Source organism: Entelurus aequoreus, linkage group LG25 (genome assembly GCF_033978785.1).
Source record: "Entelurus aequoreus isolate RoL-2023_Sb linkage group LG25, RoL_Eaeq_v1.1, whole genome shotgun sequence".
Classification (NCBI taxonomy): Eukaryota; Metazoa; Chordata; class Actinopteri; order Syngnathiformes; family Syngnathidae; genus Entelurus; species Entelurus aequoreus.
Genome location: NC_084755.1, coordinates 39,476,972 through 39,500,971, shown reverse-complemented (window position 1 = coordinate 39,500,971; position 24,000 = coordinate 39,476,972). Strand labels below are relative to the sequence as shown.

Genomic DNA, 24,000 nt, shown 5'->3' with positions numbered 1-24,000 from the left:
TGTAACAGTCAATATTTATTTATTTATTTAATTTAAATGTTTTCTTATAAAATAAAAGTGAGCTTTTGTTAAACCAAATATTGTGTTTTTTTCCATATACAACAACCTATCTGGATTCGATAAGAGAATCGATAAGGAATCGGTTCGATAAGAGGATTCGATAATGGGCTCGAACTTGATAATTTCTTATCAAACATCATCGTTAGTCACGGCCCTGTGCAAACACCAGAATCACATACCTGAGGGGAGGGGCTGTCACGTGACTTCAAAGGACTTCCTGTAATTAGATGAACTGCTACTATTACACAATGACACAGCAGTTTATGTAGGATTTGTTGAAAAACTTCATGCCGAACAATGTCTGATTGTGGGCAAACGCTTGGAGATATCGACTTTTCGTCAGAAACTGTGAGCGCCTCAAGGCTTTAAGGAACTTCCGGTGTTCTCAGATTTCCGATAAGTGGAGAAATGGCAGAGTTAGAGCGAGTTAGAGGGATGATGTTTGATAAGAAACTATCGAGTTCGAGCCCATTATCGAATCCTCTTATCGAACCGATTCCTTATCGATTCTTTTATTGAATCCAGATAGGTTGTTGTATATGGAAAAAAAACACAATATTTGGTTTAACAAAAGCTCACTTTTATTTTATAAGAAAAAAACAAAAATAAATAAATAAATAAATATTGACTGTTACCCCCCTAAAAAAATTAAATAAATAAATATTGACTGTTGTTACCCAAGTATATTAAGTGGGATTTTTCAGAAAAACAAATATATACAGTAACACAAAAACCACCTGTCTCTGTGATCACTATAGGTGTATAAATAATAATATAGTGTTAAATAAAATCAGTCCCTTGGGCACGAAACTGAAAATAATGCAGCTCTCCAAAAAGTGCACTTCTGCTGCTATTGGAACATACTAACTACACACACAGGCAGACAGCTAACAAACAATCCAAGACGTTTAATAAAGTTCCAAAGCAGATTCATCCATTTAGGATCTTTATTGTTGTTGATCTTGCTTTGTCTTTTCCTATCTTTACTTTTGTCTTGCACTGGACTGTTTTTTTTTTTGTTTTTTTAACTGAAATACACACAATGACAAATGTATAAGCTATGTGATTCAATTAACATACTCAAATGTAATTCACAATATGTAAATATTAGCTTCACACAAATATACAGTACTATCATCAAACAAATACTTCTCAGTGTTGAAACTATTTCGATGGTGGAAATACACGACTGGCAGCCATTTTAAGTCCACAAAACATCCATTGAAACAGTGCACAAAAATCGTTTTTCAATAAATATCTTACTATCAAATTTACCACTTTCCACCTTAATATTGAGTTACATAAACAAGTTAAACAGTTTACTTACAGACTTATATTTTCCAAGGCTTGTAAGAGCTAACACAACTTGTCTACTTCTCAATTGTCTCATGAACTGAACTGACGTCGCCAACCCGGAAGTGCCCAAACTAATGAGGCGGAGTATTTTCATATCGCCACAAGGTGTCAGTAAGAGTCTACAATCAAATGGGCATAACATTGACGTCCCACAGGGCATTTCCTGTGGGAAGGGATTTGAATAAAGAACCAACTCTTTTTCTTTACTAAAGTGGCCTCGATAATGGGAACCGGTTCTCAAAAAGGGATTTGAGTCCATGGAATCGGTTCTTTTCTTATCGAACAACCGGGAGAACCGGTTTCGAACATCATCCCTAGGCGTATGACGCGCAAAGCTACAATGTTGGGGTACAAAACAAAATAAAAAGCATCCTAATCAGGGACAGGTGATGGAGCCAGCGCTAAAACCAAGTTCTTGAATGTACAAAAGAAGTAAAACGTTTGGACAGCCCTCATCTAAATGAATATGTTTGTGTGGTTTCCAGGATTTGCACAAAAACCTGGAGAAGAAGTTGGCAGAGTTCCACGAGAGGGAGGACTGCATCCTCTACGCCAGCTGTTTCGACGCCAACGCCGGACTGTTTGAGGTGCGTCACGCCCGCGTCCGCCCCAGCGCCGGTACCGCCATGTTGACCCCTGCGTCGCTCCCCTCGACAAGGTCCTGCTGGGTCCCGAGGACGCCGTGTTGTCCGACGAGCTCAACCACGCCTCCATCATCGACGGCATCCGTCTGTGTCGGGCCAAGCGGCTGCGCTACAAACACCTGGACCTCAGAGACCTGGAGAGCAAGCTCAAGGAGTCTCAGGTGTGGTCCCGTCCTCGGGTTGCTTAGCCTGGATGACAACATGGCGTTGTTGGCTCCATGTAAACGCCTTTATTTTGAAGTAGAAGAGAGGAAGTGAGTCAGCGGGGCCTCTTAAAGGGCCAGCATCAGTGGGAGTGTTTCCCATATTCTAATATATTTGTGACAAAGTCAAATATAAACCCCAAAAGCAGTGAAGTTGTCAGGTTGTGTAAATGGTAAACAAAAAGAGAATACAACAAATCCTTTTCAACTTATATTCAATTGAATAGACTGCAAAGACAAGATATTTCATGTTCACACTGGAAAAATGTGTTATTTTTGCAAATATTAGCTCATTTGGAATGTGATGCCTGCAACATGTTTCAAAAAAGCTGGCACAAGTGGCAAAAAAGAGTGATAAAGTTGAGGAATGCTCATCAAAGACTTATTTGGAACATCCCACAGGTGAACAGGCTAATTGGGAACGGGTGGGTGCCATGATTGGGTATAAAAGCAGCGTCCGTGAAATGCTCAGTCATTCACAAACAAGGACGGGGCGAGGGTCACCACTTTGTCAACAAATTCCTGAGCAAATTGTTGAAGAACAACATTTCTCAACAAGGAATTTAGGGATTTCACCATCTACGCTCCGTAATATCATCAAAGAAATCACTGCGCGTAAGCGGCAAGGCCGTGACCTTCAGTCTTTCAGGCGGTACTGCATCAAAAAGCCACATCAGTGTGTAAAGGATATCACCACATGGGCTCAGGAAGACTTCAGAAAACCACTGTCAGTAACTACAGTCGGTCGCTACATCTGTAAGTGCAAGTTAAAACTCTACTATGCAAAGCCAAAGCCATTTATCAACAACACCCAGACACGCCGCCGGCTTCGCAGGGCCCGAGCTCATCTAAGATGGACTGATGCAAAGTGGAAAAGTGTTCTGTGGTCTGACGAGTCCACACAAATTGTTTTTGGAAACTGTGGACGTGGTGTTGCTGCCATTAAATTCTAAGTTCATGATTATTTGCAAAAAAAGACCAAAGTTTCTCAGTGTGAACATGAAATATCTTGTCTTTGCAGTCTATTCAATTGAATATAAGTTGAAAAGGATTTGTTGTATTCTCTTTTTATTTACCATTTACACAACGTGACAACTTCACTGCTTTGAGTTTTGTACATTTGGAGAAATTGGTTCAACCTTTTTTTTTAAAATTATTTTAATTTAATCTGTTCACTCTTCAACACAATTCGAAGGAGATCTGCACTTTTTTTTTAGGAATTCTACCCATCATTTAGCGTAATTTCCGCACTTCAAGCCGCTATGAAACATGCGGCTTGTAAAACTGTGTGGCTAATTTATGGATTATTTTTCGCACTTTGAGGCGTGTTATTGTTTGTGCTACAGCGCCATCTTTTGGACGCGTTCGCTCACTGCAGGTGCTGCATTGCCCGTCTGTTTAGATTTTTTTATTTTTAATCCTACCTCGAGTACATTTGTCGTTCGGTCTTCCAGCTGTCCATAGCGGTTCTACTTGTATGAATTCTACATTCGTCACTCCAAGCAACATTTGTAAGTTTTACAATATAACTAAAACAATTCTTATTTACTAAACCGTCCCATGCTATCGTAATGTAATGAAGCTAGTAAATGTAACGATTGGAATAAAACTCAATGTATTATTATTATTATTATTATTATTCAACGTTTAAATCTGTAGATCAACTTCAGGTCTATCTATGGATATAAAGTTTGTCAAAAACACAAAATTTCCCAAAAATAATTTTTTGAGTGAAACATTTGACGTGAAGTCATTGAATTGGTGAATAATTCATAACAACACTGCTTTTAATTTATGATTATTTTTTGACCAATGACCATTTAAAAAAAACCCACTAAAATTCTTGGGGATCCAAAAGGGTCCCACTCATAAAAGTGTTAAAAATTAGCCTTTTTCTTAACTTGCATTATGCCCTTTTTGTCAAAGAAAACTTTGTTTCTTATGGCAAACAAACAAAATATGCAATATTTTACCCCCAGAAACATTTCAAAGTGAAACAAAAGATGTGAAGTAATTGGAGCCTTAAATAGGTGAATAATTCATAACAACACTGCTTTCAATTTATTATTATTATTTGACCAATGACCGTTTAAAAAAAACCAAAAAAACATTTGCAGTTCGATCTTCCAGCCGTCCATAGCGTTTCTACTCGTATGGATGTTTTAACGCATATTATTACGTGCTATCGCAATGTGATGAAGCTAGTAAATGGAACGATTGGAATAAAACTCCATGTAAAGGAGTAAAAGTAGCATTTCTTCTTCTCATAAATACTCAAGTAAAAGTATGTTGCATTAAAACTACACAATTTACCCGAAAAGTTACTTAAGTAAATACAACAAAATAACTTCCCACCTCTGGTAATAAGCACATACTAAAAGTCTAAATTGAGTAAAAAAAGTCAGAAATATGAGGTAAAAAGTGTAAATTGAGAATAAAATGTCTGAAATATGAGGTGAAAAGTCTAAATTGACAACAAAAAGTCAGATATATGAGGTAAAAAGTCTGAATTGAGTACAAAAAGTCAGAATTATGAGGTGACAAATCTAAATTGAGTACAAAAAGTGAGTATTGAGGTAAAAAGTCTACATTTTATTTTTTTTAAAGTCAGAAATATGAGGTAAAAAGTCTAAATTGAGTACAAAAAGTCTGAAATATAAGGTAAAAAGTCTAAATTGAGAACAAAAAGTCTGAAATATGAGGTAAAAAGTCTAAATTGAGAATAAAAAGTCAGAATTATGCGGTGAAAGGTCTAAATTGAGTTCAAAAAGTCAGAATTGAGGTAAAAAGTCTAAATTGTGAATAACAAGTCATAATATGAGATAAAAGGTGTAAATTGAGTTAAAAAAAAGTCAGAAATAGGAGGTAAAAAGTCTAAATGTATTACAAACAGTCAGACATATGAGGTAAAAAGTCTAAATTGAGAACAAAAAGTCAGAAATATGAGGTAAAAAGTCTAAATTTAGGAAACTAAAAGTCAGAAATATGAGGTAAAAAGTCTAAATTGACAACAAAAAGTCAGATATATGAGGTAAAAAGTCTGAATTGAGTACAAAAAGTCAGAATTATGAGGTGACAAATCTAAATTGAGTACAAAAAGTGAGAATTGAGGTAAAAAGTCTACATTTTATTTTTTTTAAAGTCAGAAATATGAGGTAAAAAGTCTAAATTGAGTACAAAAAGTCTGAAATATAAGGTAAAAAGTCTAAATTGAGAACAAAAAGTCAGAAATATGAGGTAAAAAGTCTAAATTGAGAATAAAAAGTCAGAATTATGCGGTGAAAGGTCTAAATTGAGTACAAAAAGTCAGAATTGAGGTAAAAAGTCTAAATTGTATTTTTTTTAAAAAGTCAGAAATATGAGGTAAAAAGTCTAAATTGTGAATAAAGTTAAAGTACCAACGATTGTCACACACACACTAGGTGTGGTGAAATTTGTCCTCTGCATTTGACCCATCCCCTTGATCACCCCCTGGGAGGTGAGGGGAGCAGTGGGCAGCAGCGTAGCCGCGCCCGGGAATCAACAAGTCATAATATGAGGTAAAAGGTGTAAATTGAGTAAAAAAAAAGTCAGAAATATGAGGTAAAAAGTCTAAATGTATTACAGTCAGACATATGAGGGAAAAAGTCTAAATTGAGAACAAAAAGTCAGAAATATGAGGTAAAAAGTCTAAATTGAGGAAACTAAAAGTCAGAAATATGAGGTAAAAAGTCTAAATTGACAACAAAAAGTCAGATATATGAGGTAAAAAGTCTGAATTGAGTACAAAAAGTCAGAATTATGAGGTGACAAATCTAAATTGAGTACAAAAAGTGAGAATTGAGGTAAAAAGTCTACTTTTTTTTTTTTAAAGTCAGAAATATGAGGTAAAAAGTCTGAATTGAGTACAAAAAGTCAGAATTATGAGGTGACAAATCTAAATTGAGTACAAAAAGTGAGAATTGAGGTAAAAAGTCTACATTTTATTTTTTTTTAAAGTCAGAAATATGAGGTAAAAAGTCTAAATTGAGTACAAAAAGTCTGAAATATAAGGTAAAAAGTCTAAATTGAGAACAAAAAGTCAGAAATATGAGGTAAAAAGTCTAAATTGAGAATAAAAAGTCAGAATTATGCGGTGAAAGGTCTAAATTGAGTACAAAAAGTCAGAATTGAGGTAAAAAGTCTAAATTGTATTTTTTTTTAAAAGTCAGAAATATGAGGTAAAAAGTCTAAATGTATTACAGTCAGACATATGAGGGAAAAAGTCTAAATTGAGAACAAAAAGTCAGAAATATGAGGTAAAAAGTCTAAATTTAGGAAACTAAAAGTCAGAAATATGAGGTAAAAAGTCTAAATTGACAACAAAAAGTCAGATATATGAGGTAAAAAGTCTGAATTGAGTACAAAAAGTCAGAATTATGAGGTGACAAATCTAAATTGAGTACAAAAAGTGAGAATTGAGGTAAAAAGTCTACATTTTATTTTTTTTAAAGTCAGAAATATGAGGTAAAAAGTCTAAATTGAGTACAAAAAGTCTGAAATATAAGGTAAAAAGTCTAAATTGAGAACAAAAAGTCAGAAATATGAGGTAAAAAGTCTAAATTGAGAATAAAAAGTCAGAATTATGCGGTGAAAGGTCTAAATTGAGTACAAAAAGTCAGAATTGAGGTAAAAAGTCTAAATTGTATTTTTTTTTAAAAGTCAGAAATATGAGGTAAAAAGTCTAAATTGTGAATAACAAGTCATAATATGAGCTAAAAGGTGTAAATTGAGTAAAAAAAAAGGCAGAAATATGAGGTAAAAAGTCTAAATGTATTACAAACAGTCAGACATATGAGGTAAAAAGTCTAAATGTATTACAGTCAGACATATGAGGTAAAAAGTCTAAATTGAGAACAAAAAGTCAGAAATATGAGGTAAAAAGTCTAAATTTAGGAAACTAAAAGTCAGAAATATGAGGTAAAAAGTCTAAATTGACAACAAAAAGTCAGAAAAATGAGGTAAAAAGTCTGAATTGAGTACAAAAAGTCAGAATTATGAGGTGACAAATCTAAATTGAGTACAAAAAGTGAGAATTGAGGTAAAAAGTCTACATTTTATTTTTTTTTAAGTCAGAAATATGAGGTAAAAAGTCTAAATTGAGTACAAAAAGTCTGAAATATAAGGTAAAAAGTCTAAATTGAGAACAAAAAGTCAGAAATATGAGGTAAAAAGTCTAAATTGAGAATAAAAAGTCAGAATTATGCGGTGAAAGGTCTAAATTGAGTACAAAAAGTCAGAATTGAGGTAAAAAGTCTAAATTGTATTTTTTTTAAAAAGTCAGAAATATGAGGTAAAAAGTCTAAATTGTGAATAAAGTTAAAGTTAAAGTACCAATGATTGTCACACACACACTAGGTGTGGTGAAATTTGTCCTCTGCATTTGACCCATCCCCTTGATCACCCCCTGGGAGGTGAGGGGAGCAGTGGGCAGCAGCGTAGCCGCGCCCGGGAATCAACAAGTCATAATATGAGGTAAAAGGTGTAAATTGAGTAAAAAAAAAGTCAGAAATATGAGGTAAAAAGTCTAAATGTATTACAGTCAGTCATATGAGGGAAAAAGTCTAAATTGAGAACAAAAAGTCAGAAATATGAGGTAAAAAGTCTAAATTTAGGAAACTAAAAGTCAGAAATATGAGGTAAAAAGTCTAAATTGACAACAAAAAGTCAGATATATGAGGTAAAAAGTCTGAATTGAGTACAAAAAGTCAGAATTATGAGGTGACAAATCTAAATTGAGTACAAAAAGTGAGAATTGAGGTGAAAAGTCTACATTTTATTTTTTTAAAAGTCAGAAATATGAGGTAAAAAGTCTAAATTGAGTACAAAAAGTCTGAAATATAAGGTTAAAAAGTCTAAATTGAGAACAAAAAGTCAGAAATATGAGGTAAAAAGTCTAAATTGAGAATAAAAAGTCAGAATTATGCGGTGAAAGGTCTAAATTGAGTTCAAAAAGTCAGAATTGAGGTAAAAAGTCTAAATTGTATTTTTTTTTAAAAGTCAGAAATATGAGGTAAAAAGTCTAAATTGTGAATAACAAGTCATAATATGAGCTAAAAGGTGTAAATTGAGTAAAAAAAAAGTCAGAAATATGAGGTAAAAAGTCTAAATGTATTACAAACAGTCAGACATATGAGGTAAAAAGTCTAAATTGAGAACAAAAAGTCAGAAATATGAGGTAAAAAGTCTAAATTTAGGAAACTGAAAGTCAGAAATATGAGGTAAAAAGTCTAAATTAACAACAAAAAGTCAGATATATGAGGTAAAAAGTCTGAATTGAGTACAAAAAGTCAGAATTATGAGGTGACAAATCTAAATTGAGTACAAAAAGTGAGAATTGAGGTAAAAAGTCTACATTTTATTTTTTATAAAAGTCAGAAATATGAGGTAAAAAGTCTAAATTGAGAACAAAAAGTCTGAAATATAAGGTAAAAAGTCTAAATTGAGAACAAAAAGTCAGAAATATGAGGTAAAAAGTCTAAATTGAGAATAAAAAGTCAGAATTATGCGGTGAAAGGTCTAAATTGAGTACAAAAAGTCAGAATTGAGGTAAAAAGTCTAAATTGTATTTTTTTTTAAAAAGTCAGAAATATGAGGTAAAAAGTCTAAATTGTGAATAACAAGTCATAATATGAGCTAAAAGGTGTAAATTGAGTTTTAAAAAAGTCAGAAATATGAGCTAAAAAGTCTAAATGTATTACAAACAGTCAGACATATGAGGTAAAAAGTCTAAATTGAGAACAAAAAGTCAGAAATATGAGGTAAAAAGTCTAAATTGACAACAAAAAGTCAGATATATGAGGTAAAAAGTCTGAATTGAGTACAAAAAGTCAGAATTATGAGGTGACAAATCTAAATTGAGTACAAAAAGTGAGAATTGAGGTAAAAAGTCTACATTTTATTTTTTTTAAAGTCAGAAATATGAGGTAAAAAGTCTAAATTGAGAACAAAAAGTCAGAAATATGAGGTAAAAAGTCTAAATTGAGAACAAAAAGTCAGAAATATGAGGTAAAAAGTCTAAATTGAGAATAAAACGTCAGAATTATGCAGTGAAAGGTCTAAATTGAGTTCAAAAAGTCAGAATTGAGGTAATAAGTCTAAATTGTATTTTTTTTTAAAAGTCAGAAATATGAGGTAAAAAGTCTAAATTGTGAATAACAAGTCATAATATGAGGTAAAGGTGTAAATTGAGTTAAAAAAGTCAGAAATATGAGGTAAAAAGTCTAAATTGAGAACAAAAAGTCAGAAATATGAGGTAAAAAGTCTAAATTTAGGAAACTAAAAGTCAGAAATATGAGGTAAAAAGTCTAAATTGAGAACAAAAAGTCAGAAAAATGAGGTAATGGGTCAAATATAGGATGGGGAAAAATGTGGATATGAAAAAAATAACTAAAAAATAAAAAACAACAAAATTAGGAGATAAGAAAATCCAAATTATGAAAAAAATATGTGATGAGAAATTAGTCAAAATTGAAAGAAAAAAAAATCATAATTATAAGTTAAAAATAAAATCTTTGTATTGCGCAACATAATAAATACAGCTTTCATAACACTGCCATCTAATGTCTTGGAAGTGCAACTGCATTGCAAACATGACTCAAACGTAATAAGGAAACAAGATAGAACAACAATTATCTTAGTCCTCTTATTTTGAAAGAATACAATTCTATTATCAAACAACCAACATTTATTAACACACACAAAAGTACAGAAAATTGGTACCGGTTTCCAGATACCGTCTATTGGTAGCGAATCGGTTCAAATGTGAACATGTACACTACACACGTGTACACACACACACACACACACACACACACACACACACACACACACACACTTGGAGTGTGTATGACTGTCAGGATTTGTCCCCGTCAGTCCTCTCGCATGCGGCTGGTGGTGACAGACGGGGTCTTCTCCATGGACGGGGACGTGGCCCCTCTCGTAGGAATCTGTGACCTGGCGGAGCAGTACGGGGCCATGGTGTTCATCGATGAATGCCACGCCACCGGTTTCCTGGGTCCTCGGGGCAGGCAAGTAGAAGAGGAGGAAAATGTCTTTCAGAACAACGTGTTGTTCAAAAGTAGTGAGAATGTTGTTGTAATGCATAATATTGTTGAAATAATCAAATATGTGTTGTCCCCTCTGACTAATTGACACTGGAAATCATTATAATTCAATTCATAATTGATATCAGGGGTGGTGGCCAAACTTTTTACACTTTTTAACTTTGTTTTTTAATGGCAAACGCATGGCAAAAACACAAAAAATACAATATTTTACCCCAAAAACATGTCAAAGTGTAATATTTAATGTGAAGTCATTGGAGCCTTAAACAGCTCAATAATTCATAACAACTTTGATTTTAATTCATTATTATTTTTTGAGCAATGACAGTTTAAAAAAATACATTTAAAACATTTCTTAGGGATCCCAAAGGGTCCTACGCATAAAAGTGTTAAAAATTAGCCTTTTTTAACTTTCATTATGCCCTTTTTGTCAAAGAAAAATTAGTTTTTTATGCCAAACACAAAATATGCAATATTTTACCCCAAAAAGATTTCAAAGTGGAATTTTTGATGATGATTTTTGAATATTTCAATAATTCATAACATTGATTTTAACTCTTTATTTTTTCGGCAATGTCAGTTTAAAAAACAACAACAACAATTCTTAGGGATCCCATAAAAGTGTTAAAAATAAGCCTTTTTTTAACTTAATGTTGCCCTTTTTGTCTAAGAAAACTTTTTTTAAATTATTTTAAAAACACAAAATATACAATATTTTACCCCAAAAACATGTCAAAGTGTAATATTTAATGTGAAGTCATTGGAGCCTTAAACAGCTCAATAATTCGTAACAACTTTGATTTTAATTCATTATTTTTTGAGCAATGACAATTTAAAAAAAATTATTAGGGATCCTAAAGGGTCCTACTCATAAAAGTGTTAAAAATAAGCATTTTTTTTAACTTTATTTTGCCCTTTTTGTCTAAGAAAACTTTGGGTTTTTTAAATGTTAAAACATTTCAAAGTGTAATATTTGATGTGAAGTCATTGGAGCCTTAAATATGTCAATAATTCATAACAACATTAATTACTTTTTTTTTTGTTGAGAAATGACAGTTTAAAAAAAAAAAAAATTCTTAGGGATCCCAAAAGGTCCTACTTATAAAAGTGTTAAAAATAAGCCTTTTTTAACTTTATTTTGCCCTTTTTGTCTAAGAAAACTTTTTTTTATTTTTTTAAATTTTAAAAACACAAAATATAGACTATTTTACCCCAAAAACATTTCAAAGTGTAATATTTGATGTGAAGTCATTGGAGCCTTAAATATGTCAATAATTCATTATTTAAAAAATAAATTTAAAAAATTCTTAGGGATCCCAAAGGGTCCTACTCATAAAAGTGTTAAAAATAAGCCTTTTTTTAACTTTCATTATGCCCTTTTTGTCAAAGAAATGTTTGTTTTTTATGGTATACACAAAATATGCAATATTTTACCACAAAAATATTTCAAAGTGGAATTTTTGATGATGATTTTTGAATATTTCAATAATTCATAACATTGATTTTAACTCTCGGCAATGTCAGTTTAAAAAAAATCCCACTAAATTTCTTAGGGAGCCTAAAGGGCCCTACTCATAAAAGTGTTAAAAATAAGCCTTTTTTTAACTTTCATTGTGCCCTTTTTGTCAAAGAAAACTTTTTTAAAAAAAATGTTAAAAACACAAAATATGCAATATTTTACCACAAAAGCATTTTAAAGTGTAATATTTAATGTGACATCATTGGAGCCTTAAACAGCTCAATAATTCATAACAATGATTTTTGATTTATTATTATTTTTTGGGCAATGTCAGTTTAAAAAAATCCCACTAAAATTCTCAGGGATCCCAAAGGGTCGCACTCATAAAAGTGTTAAAAATAAGCCTTTTTTAACTTTATTTTGCCCTTTTTGTCAAAGAAAACTTTGTTTTTTTAAATGTTAAAACATTTCAAAGTGTAATAATTGATATGAAGTCATTGGAGCCTTAAATAGGTCAATAATTCATAACATTGATTCATTATAATTTTTTGAGCAATGACAGTTTAAAAAATGAAATACTATAAAATTATTCGGGATCCCAAAGGGTCCTACTCATAAAAGTGTTAAAAATAAGCCTTTTTTAACTTTATTTTTGCCCTTTTTGTCTAAGAAAACTTTTATTTTTTATTTTAAAAACCCCAAAAATACAATATTTTACCCCGAAAACATGTCAAAGTGTAATATTTAATGTGAAGTCATTGGAGCCTTAAACAGCTCAATAATTCATAACAACTTTGATTTTAATTAATTTTTTTTTTTTCAGCAATGACAGTTTAAATAAATAAATAAAAAAATTCTTAGGGATCCCAAAGGGTCGCACTCATAAAAGTGTTAAAAATGAGCCTTTTTTAACTTTCATTATGCCTTTTTTGTCAAAGAAAAATTAGTTTTTTATGGCAAACACACAAAATATGCAATATTTTACCCCAAAAAGATTTCAAAGTGGAATTTTTGATGATGATTTTTGAATATTTCAATAATTCATAACATTGATTTTAACTCTTTATTTTTTCGGCAAAAATCCCACTAAATTCTTAGGGATCCTAAAGGGCCCCACTCGTAAAAGTGTTAAAAATAAGCCTTTTTTTAACTTTCATTATGCCCTTTTTGTCTAAGAAAACTTTTTTTTTTTAAATGTTAAAAACACAAAATATGCAATATTTTACCACAAAAACATTTTAAAGTGTAATATTTAATGTGACATCATTGGAGCCTTAAACAGCTCAATAATTCATAACATTGATTTTTGATTTATTAATATTTTTTGGGCAATGACAGTTTAAAAAAATCCCACTAAAATTCTTAGTGATCCCAAAGGGTCGCACTCATAAAAGTGTTAAAAATAAGCCTTTTTAAACTTTATTTTGCCCTTTTTGTCTAAGAAAACTTTGTTTTTTTAAATGTTAAAACATTTCAAAGTGTAATAATTGATATGAAGTCATTGGAGCCTTAAATAGGTCAATAATTCATAACATTGATTCATTATAATTTTTTGAGCAATAACAGTTTAAAAAATAAAATAAAATTATTCGGGATCCCAAAGGGTCCTACTCATAAAAGTGTTAAAAATAAGCCTTTTTAAACTTTATTTTGCCCTTTTTATCTAAGAAAACTTTTGTTTTTTTATTTTAAAAACACAAAAAATACAATATTTTACCCCAAAAACATGTCAAAGTGTAATATTTAATGTGAAGTCATTGGAGCCTTAAACAGCTCAATAATTCATAACAACTTTGATTTTAATTCATTATTATTTTTTGAGCAATGACAGTTTAAAATAATAAATAAAAAATTCTTATGGATCCCAAAGGGTCCTACTCATAAAAGTGTCAAAAATAAGCCTTTTTTAACTTTCATTATGCCTTTTTTGTCAAAGAAAAATTAGTTTTTTATGGCAAACACACAAAATATGCAATATTGTACCACACAAATATTTCAAAGTGGAATTTTTGATGATGATTTTTGAATATTTCAATAATTCATAACATTATTGATGATTTTTTGGGCAATGTCAGATTATAAAAACCCAACAACAATTATTTGGGATCCCAAAGGGCCCCACTCATAAAAGTGTTAAAAATAAGCCTTTTTTTAACTTTCATTATGCCATTTTTGTCAAAGAAAACTTTAAAAAAAAAAAAGTCAAACACAAAAAATATTCAATATTTTACCCCAAAAACATTTTAAAGTGTAATATTTAATGTGACATCATTGGAGCCTTAAACAGCTCAATAATTCATAACATTGATCTTTGGTTTATTATTATTTTTTGGGCAATGTCAGTTTAAAAAAATCCCACTAAAATTCTCAGGGATCCCAAAGGGTCGCACTCATAAAAGTGTTAAAAATAAGCCTTTTTTAACTTTATTTTACCCTTTTTGTCTAAGAAAACGTTGTTTTTTTAAATGTTAAAACATTTCAATGTGTAATAATTGATATGAAGTCATTGGAGCCTTAAATAGGTCAATAATTCATAACATTGATTTATTATAATTTTTTGAGCAATGACAGTTTAAAAAATAAAATACTATAAAATTATTCGGGATCCCAAAGGGTCCTACTCATAAAAGTGTTAAAAATAAGCCTTTTTAAACTTTATTTTGCCCTTTTTATCTAAGAAAACTTTTGTTTTTTTATTTTAAAAACACAAAATATACAATATTTTACCCCAAAAACATTTCAAAGTGTAATATTTAATGTGAAGTCATTGGAGCCTTAAGCAGCTCAATAATTCATAACAACTTTGATTTTAATTCATTATTATTTTTTGAGCAATGACAGTTAAAAAAAATAAATAAAACAAATCTTATGGATCCCAAAGGGTCCTACTCATAAAAGTGTTAAAAATGGGCCTTTTTTAACTTTCATTATGCCTTTTTTGTCTAAGAAAAATTAGTTTTTTATGGCAAACACACAAAATATGCAATATTGTACCACACAAATATTTCAAAGTGGAATTTTTGATGATGATTTTTGAATATTTCAATAATTCATAACATTATTGATGATTTTTTGGGCAATGTCAGATTATAAAAACCCAACAACAATTCTTTGGGATCCCAAAGGGCCCCACTCATAAAAGTGTTAAAAATAAGCCTTTTTTTAACTTTCATTATGCCATTTTTGTCAAAGAAAACTTAAAAAAAAAAAAAAAAAAAGTCAAACACACAAAATATGCAATATTTTACCACAAAAACATTTTAAAGTGTAATATTTAATGTGAAGTCATTGGAGCCTTAAACAGCTCAATAATTCATAACATTGATCTTTGATTTATTATTATTTTTGGGGCAATGACAGTTTAAAAAATTCCCACTAAAATTCTTAGGGATCCCAAAGGTCGCACTCATAAAAGTGTTAAAAATAAGCCTTTTTTTTCAACTTTATTTTACCCTTTTTGTCTAAGAAAACTTTTTTTTTAAATGGTAAAAACACAAAATTTGCAATATTTTACCCCAAAAACATGTCAAAGTGTAATATTTGATGTGAAGTCTTTGGAGCCTTAAATATGTCAATAATTCATAACAACTTTGATTTTAATTCATTATTATTTTTTGAGCAATGGCAGTTTAAAAAACCAAAATAAAAGAAAAAATTCTTAGGGATCCCAAAGGGTCGCACTCATAAAAGTGTTAAAAATAAGCCTTTTTTTAAACTTTATTTTGCCCTTTTTGTCTAAAAAAAACTTTGTTTTTTTAAATGTTAAAACATTTCAAAGTGTAATAATTGATATGAAGTCATTGGAGCCTTAAATAGGTCAATAATTCATAACATTGATTCATTATAATTTTTTGAGCAATGACAGTTTAAAAAATAAAATACAATAAAATTATTCGGGATCCCAAAGGGTCCTACTCATAAAAGTGTTAAAAATAAGCCTTTTTTAACTTTATTTTGCCCTTTTTATCTAAGAAAACTTTTGTTTTTTTATTTTAAAAACCCCAAAAATACAATATTTTACTCCGAAAACATGTCAAAGTGTAATATTTAATGTGAAGTCATTGGAGCCTTAAACAGCTCAATAATTCATAACAACTTTGATTTTAATTCATTATTATTCTTTGAGCAATGACAGTTTAAAAAAATTAATAAAAAAATTCTTATGGATCCCAAAGGGCCCCACTCATAAAAGTGTTAAAAATGGGCCTTTTTAACTTTCATTACGCCTTTTTTGTCAAAGAAAAATTAGTTTTTTATGGCAAACACACAAAATATGGAATATTGTACCACACAAATATTTCAAAGTGGAATTTTTGATGATGATTTTTGAATATTTCAATAATTCATAACATTATTGATGATTTTTTGGGCAATGTCAGATTATAAAAACCCAACAACAATTCTTTGGGATCCCAAAGGGCCCCACTCATAAAAGTGTTAAAAATAAGCCTTTTTTTAACTTTCATTATGCCATTTTTGTCAAAGAAAACTTAAAAAAAAAAAAAAAAGTCAAACACACAAAATATGCAATATTTTAACACAAAAACATTTTAAAGTGTAATATTTAATGTGAAGTCATTGGAGCCTTAAACAGCTCAATAATTCCTAACATTGATTTTTGATTTATTATTATTATTTTTTGGGAATTGACAGTTTAAAAAAATCCCACAAAAATTTTTAGTGATCCCAAAGGGTCGCACTCATAAAAGTGTTAAAAATAAGCCTTTTTTTAAACTTTATTTTGCCCTTTTTGTCTAAGAAAACTTTTTTTTAAATGGTAAAAACACAAAATTTGCAATATCTTACCCCAAAAACAAGTCAAAGTGTAATATTTGATGTGAAGTCTTTGGAGCCTTAAATATGTCAATAATTCATAACAACTTTGATTTTAATTCATTATTATTTTTTGAGCAATGGCAGTTTAAAAAAACAAAATAAAATAAAAAACTCTTAGGGGTCCCAAAGGGCCCCACTCATAAAAGTGTTAAAAATGAGCCTTTTTTAACTTTCGTTATGCCTTTTTTGTCAAAGAAAAATTATTTTTTTATGGCAAACACGCAAAATATGCAATATTTTACCCCTAAAATATTTCAAAGTGGAATTTTTGATGATGATTTTTGAATATTTCAATAATTCATAACATTGTTTTTGATTCATTATTATTTTTTGGAGTAAAGACAGTTGATAGAATAAAATAGCTTTGTGTTATTAGTCAACATGACCACTTTTACTCGTTACATTTCACCTCTTTGCTCTTTTATTCCACTTTTTAATGTTTTTTTCTGAGTTTTTTTTAGATGCTGATTATTCTAAATCAACGATGAAGTAAAAGTATGTGCGTGATGAAGAAAATTGTGTTTGCAGAGGAACTGATGAGCTCCTGGGCGTGATGGAGCGTGTTGACATCGTCAACTCCACCCTGGGAAAAGCCCTGGGAGGTGCAGCTGGTGTGTTACCTCCTGTTTGCGCCACTAAAGTGCAGCCATGCTCCAAGATGACTAACCAGTAACGTGGGTGTGTGTGTGTGTCCAGGTGGTTACACGGTGGGCCCCAAGCCTCTCATCGACCTGCTTCGGCAGCGTTCTCGGCCCTACCTCTTCTCCAACTCCCTGCCTCCTCCCGTGGTGGGCTGTGCCACGCGGGCGGTGGAGCTGCTGCTGGCCTCCAGTGACATTGCCCACACCATGTCTGCCAAGACCATGAGGTACCACACCACTTATCTCATCATTATGATTTCTAATCTCATCATTTCCATGTATCTCATCATTTTGATTTTTTTATTATCACATAATAATTTTCATTTCAATTAATTATTTTCATTTCATATTTAACTTTTTTCTCAATTTAGAGTTTTAATCTGGAAATTATGACTTTTTATCTCACTTGAAGTGTATCTCATAAGTTTGACTTTCTCATAATTATTACTTAACATCTCATATTTCATTTTTTCCCTCATAATAGGGAAAAATGTCTACTAATCTTTCATAATTTTTTTTTCATAATTTGGATTTTCTTATCTCATTATTATGACCTGTATTTTCATAATTTCGATATATCTCATAATTTTATTTGTTTATCTCAGGGGTCAGCAACCTTTTTGAAAGCAAGAGCTACTTCTTGGGTACTGATTAATGCGAAGGGCTACCAGTTTGATACACACTTAAATAAATTGCCAGAAATAGCTAATTTGCTCAATTTACCTTTAACTCTATGTTATTATTAATAATTAATGATATTTACACTTAATTGAACGGTTTAAAAGAGGAGAAAACATGAAAAAAAATGACAATTAAATTTTGAAACATAGTTTATCTTCAATTTCGACTCTTTAAAATTCAAAATTCAACCGAAAAAAAGAAGAGAAAAACTAGCTAATTCTAATCTTTTTGAAAAAAATAAAAAAATAATTTATGGAACATCATTAGTCATTTTTCCTGATTAAGATTAATTTTAGAATTTTGATGACATGTTTTAAATAGGTTAAAATCCAAGCTGCACTTTGTTAGAATATACAACAAATTGGACCAAGCTATATTTCTAACAAAGACAAATCATTATTTCTTCTAGATTTTCCAGAACAAAAATTTTAAAAGAAATTCAAAAGACTTTGAAATAAGATTTAAATTTGATTCTACAGATTTTCTAGATTTGCCAGAATATTTTTTTTAAATTTTAATCATAATAAGTTTGAAGAAATATTTCACAAATATTCTTCGTCGAAAAAACAGAAGCTAAAATGAAGAATTAAATTAACATTTATTTATTATTCTTTACAATAAAAACAATTAATGTACTTGAACATTGATTTAAATTGTCAGGAAAGAAGAGGAAGGAATTTAAAAGGTAAAAAGGTATATGTGTTTAAAAATCCTAAAATCATTTTTTCTCTAAAATTGTCTTTCTGAAAGTTATAAGAAGCAAAGTAAAAAAATTAATAAATTTATTTAAACAAGTGAAGACCAAGTCTTTAAAATATTTTCTTGGATTTTCACATTATATTTGAGTTTTGTCTCTCTTAGAATTAAAAATGTTGAGCAAAGCGAGACCAGCTTGCTAGTAAATAAATAAAATTTAAAAAATAGAGGCAGCTCACTGGTAAGTGCTGCTATTTGAGCTATTTTTAGAACAGGCCAGCGGGCTACTCATCTGGTCCTTACGGGCTACCTGGTGCCCGCGGGCACCGCGTTGGTGACCCCTGGTTTACGTGTACAACTTTCTCCGTCGCTGCCACAAAAAGACGTGTTTCATGCCGCTACTTTGTCTCATTTTGGGAGATTTTCACAACAAAGTTCTAAAGCTTAGTGATATATCAGATAGTATATTGTATTTTTACCCTTTGCGTTCATATTTCCCTGTTTGTCTAATTTTTGTCACGTTTTGCTTGATTGTAAAATATGTCGATCGAGAGGGGGTGTGACGTTCATATGTTGTCAATATTCAGTGTTTTATCCTTCATAGAAAAATTTAAAGGCCTACTGAAATGAAATGTTCTTATTTAAACGGGGATAGCAGGTCCATTCTATGTGTCATACTTGATCATTTCGCGATATTGCCATATTTTTGCTGAAAGGATTTAGTAGAGAACATCGACGATAAAGTTTGCAACTTTTGGTCGCTGATAAAAAAAAAGCCTTGCCTGTACCGGAAGTAGCGTGACGTCACCGGTTGTGGAGCTCCTCACATCTGCACATTGTTTACAATGATGGCCACCAGCAGCGAGAGCGATTCGGACCGAGAAAGCGACGATTTCCCCATTAATTTGAGCGAGGATGAAAGATTTGTGGATGAGGAAAGTGAGAGTGAAGGATTAGAGGGCAGTGGAAGCGATTCAGATAGGGAAGATGCTGTGAGAGGCGGGTGGGACCTGATATTCAGCTGGGAATGACTAAAACAGTAAATAAACACAAGACATATATATACTCTATTAGCCACAACACAACCAGGCTTATATTTAGTATGCCACAAATTAATCCGCCTAACAAACACCTCCCCCCTCCCGTCCATATAACCCACCAATACAAATCAAACACCCGCACAACACACTCAATCCCACAGCCCAAAGTACCGTTCACCTCCGTAAAGTTCATACAGCACATATATTTCCCCAAAGTTACGTACGTGACATGCACATAGCGGCACGCACGTACGGGCAAGCGATCAAATGTTTGGAAGCCGCAGCTGCGTACTCACGGTAGCGCGTCTGCTATCCAACTCAAAGTCTTCCTGGTTGTGTTGCTGCAGCCAGCCGCTAATACACCGCTTCCCACCTACAGCTTTCTTCTTTGCTGTCTCCATTGTTCATTAAACAAATTGCAAAAGATTCACCAACACAGATGTCCAGAATACTGTGGAATTATGCTGTGAAAACAGACGACTTAATAGCTGGCCACAATGCTGTCCCAATATGTCCGCACAATCCGTGACGTCACGCGCAGGCGTCATCACACCGAGACGTTTTCAGCAGGATATTTTGCGGGAAATTTAAAATTGCACTTTACTAATCTAACCCGGCTGTATTGGCATGTGTTGCAATGTTAAGATTTCATCATTGATATACACTACAGTTCAAAAGTTTGGGGTCACATGTAAATGTCCTTATTTTTGAAGGAAAAGCACTGTACTTTTCAATGAAGATAACTTTAAACTAGTCTTAACTTGAAAGAAATACACTCTATACATTGCTAATGTGGTAAATGACTATTCTAGCTGCAAATGTCTGCTTTTTGCTGCAATATCTACATAGGTGTATAGAGGCCCATTTCCAGCAACTATCACTCCAGTGTTCTAATGGTACAATGTGTTTGTTCATTGGCTCAGAAGGCTAATTGATGATTAGAAAACCCTTGTGCAATCATGTTCACACATCTGAAAACACTTTAGCTCGTTACAGAAGCTACAAAACTGACCTTCCTTTGAGCAGATTGAGTTTCTGGAGCATCACATTTGTGGGCTCAATTAAACGCTCAAAATGGCCAGAAAACGAGAACTTTCATCTGAAACTCGACAGTCTATTCTTGTTCTTAGAAATGAAGGCTCAAACACTAAATTGTTTGGGTGACCCCAAACTTTTGAACGGTAGTGTATAAACTATCAGACTGCGTGGTCGGTAGTAGTGGGTTTCAGTAGGCCTTTAAAATTCCATTCCGTTTTTTAAGACGGTCTGTCAAAATGTTTTTAGCATTCAATCAAACATTATTGTGAGGTTTTGTATTAGTGTTCCTAAAAATAGATATACCGGCCCTCAGACGCATGTCTTTCTCTAAATGTGGCCCCCCAGTCAAAATAATTGCCCAGGCCTGATATAGTACACCAGGGGTCACCAACCTTTTTGAAAGCAAGAGCTACTTCTTGGGTAGTGATTAATGCGAAGGGCTACCAGTTTGATACACACTTAAATAAATTGCCAGAAATAGCCAATTTTCTCAATTTACTTTTAACCCTATCTTATTATTAATAATTAATGATATTTATCTTTGTGGAAACACTGATCATCTTAATGATTTCTCACAATAAATATATATATAGGAACAGATAAATATCAATATGCAACACTTTATTTTTATATTTTCTCTAAGTGCACATTTTTCAAATTGAACATTTTCAAATGATGACTTCTAAGACAGTCTTGTGAAATCACAATATCCCATTTTAACTAGCTAGCCACTAACATTTTTGAACAAATCATGAATGACTTTGCACCATGTTTGTACAAATAATAACTCATGTAAAATACAAAAGTCAACTTCTCCAATGTTTAAATAAATCATGTCACACTTTGAACTGGACACCAAATCTGTTATCTGTTTCTTTGTCAGTTAGTGAAGACCAAGTCTTTCAAATATTTTCTTGGATTTTCAAATTCTATTTGAGTTTTGTCTCTCTTAGAATTAAAAATGTCGAGCAAAGCGAGACCAGCTTGCTAGTAAAAAATAGAGGCAGCTCACTGGTAAGTGCTGCTATTTTTAGAACTGGCCAGCGGGCTACTCATCTGGTCCTTACGGGCTACCTGGTGCCCGCGTTGGTGACCCCTGGTTTATCTTATAGTTAATTTTTTTAATCCACAATTTTTCCCCATCTCATATTCGACTTTTTACCTCATATTTTTGATTTTTTTTTCTCAATTTATACTTTTTACCTTATATTTGACTTTTTGTATTAAATTTAGACTTATTACCTCATATTTCTGACTTTTAGTTTCCTAAATTTAGACTTTTTACATCATATTTCTGAATTTTTTCTCAAATAGACTTTTTACCTCATTTCTGACTTTTTTTGCTCTCAATTTAGACTTTTTACCTCATATTTCTGACTTTTTGTTCTCAATTTAGACTTTTTACCTCATATTTCTGACTTTTAGTTTCCTAAATTTAGACTTTTTACTTCATATTTCTGACTTTACTTTCTCAATTTAGTCTTTATACCTCATATTTCTGACTTTTTTTCTCAATTTAGACTTTTTACCTCATATTTCTGACTTTTTAAAAATAAAATTTTGACTTTTTACCTCATATTTCTGACTTTACTTTCTCAATTTAGTCTTTATACCTCATATTTCTGACTTTTTTTCTCAATTTAGACTTTTTACCTAATTTCTGACTTTTTGCTCTCAATTTAGACTTTATACCTCATATTTCTGACTTTTTAAAAATACAATTTTGACTTTTTACCTCATATTTCTGACTTGTTCTCAATTTAGACTTTTTACCTCATTTCTGACTCTTAGTTTCCTAAATTTATAATTTTTACCTCATATTTCTGACTTTTTCTCTCTCAATTTAGACTTTTTACCTCATATTTCTGACTTTTTCTCTCTCAATTTAGACTTTTTACCTCATATTTCAGATTTTTTAAGTTAAAGTTAAAGTACCAATGATACTCACACACACACCAGGTGTGGCGAAATAATTCTCTGCATTTGACCCATCACCCTTGATCACCCCCTGGGAGGTGAGGGGAGCAGTGAGCAGCAGCGGTGGCCGCGCCCGGGAATCATTTTTGGTGATTTAACCCCCCAGCAGGGCGGCAATGGCTCACATTTTTATTTTTGTACTCAATTTAGACTTTTTACCTCCTATTTGTGCCTTTATTCTCAGTGTTTATTGTGTAGATATAAGACTTATCTGGGGAATATTCATTGTAGGAAAAGTCAATAATAGTACAGTACATCCAGTATCAGGCACCGCACAAATATCGTCACTTGTTTACTGTTTTTAAAAATCCGCATCAGATTGTCGATTCATTTGCGTGCCGCAGGTTCCGGAACAAGATGACCGAGGCGGGCTTCACCATCTCAGGCTCCGCCCACCCCATCTGCCCGGTGATGCTGGGCGACGCGCGGCTGGCGTCGCTCATCGCGGACGACATGCTGAAGCTAGGTGAGAGCGCTTCATGCTAGCACGCCTCACCAAACTCAATGTGACCCCACCCCTCTCCCGCTCCCCCGCAGGAGTCTACGTGATCGGGTTCTCCTTCCCGGTGGTTCCCAAAGGCAAAGCCAGAATCCGCGTTCAGATTTCGGTGGCGCACACGGACGACGACATCGATCACTGCGTGGACGCCTTCGTTCAGACGGCTCGCAAGCATGGCGTCGTGTCTTGAAGACCAGGGAAGTGACTTGACTTCTTGACTATATTGACCAGGATCAATACACAATGTTATTGATCATCCTGGGGGGGAAATAATGTTTTCCACTTGGTATTAAATACATGACTCAAGTTGAAATATTGTGTGCAGCCAAAGTGAGTCAATATTTATACTCTGCAAATTAAATATTTATACTCTGCAAATTGAATATTTATACTCAGCAAAGAGGAAACTGTCAAGGTTGACTTTGATATAAAATGTATAAAAAAGTGTTTATTTCCACTTGATTAGTCACTAAACACCAAAGTGTAAAAAAAGGCTGTTTACTTATTTTAAAGTGTCCTTGCTAACTAAAAATAATAATAATAAACAATGAATTAAAATCAATGTTATAAATTATTGATCCAATTTTTTTACATCAAATATTTTACTTTGAAATATTTTTAGGGACAATATAGCATTTTTATGTCAAATATTTAGTGTGTTTGCCATAAAAAAAAGATTTGTATTATTAAATTTATATATATATATATATTTTTGTTTGTATGCAGACAAGTTTTGTCATTTATCTGGGGTAGGTTCCTGCCTTTTTAAACCCCTAAACATGTTAG

The 24,000-nt window shown here is 32.0% G+C and overlaps 1 protein-coding gene across 1 annotated transcript in view; it reads left to right on the top strand.

The window, feature by feature from the left end:
* LOC133642759 (2-amino-3-ketobutyrate coenzyme A ligase, mitochondrial-like) overlaps positions 1–24,000 on the top strand; it is a 32,452-nt gene that overhangs the window by 6,718 nt on the left and 1,734 nt on the right. The window contains exons 3-9 of the mRNA XM_062037134.1: positions 1,902–2,003; positions 2,075–2,221; positions 10,157–10,311; positions 17,171–17,253; positions 17,339–17,510; positions 23,060–23,181; positions 23,253–24,000. The exon at positions 23,253–24,000 is cut by the window's right edge and continues 1,734 nt beyond it. Of these exons, the coding sequence (XP_061893118.1) occupies positions 1,902–2,003; positions 2,075–2,221; positions 10,157–10,311; positions 17,171–17,253; positions 17,339–17,510; positions 23,060–23,181; positions 23,253–23,404 (933 nt within the window). The 3' untranslated portion in view covers positions 23,405–24,000. The remainder of the gene's footprint in view (positions 1–1,901; positions 2,004–2,074; positions 2,222–10,156; positions 10,312–17,170; positions 17,254–17,338; positions 17,511–23,059; positions 23,182–23,252) is intronic.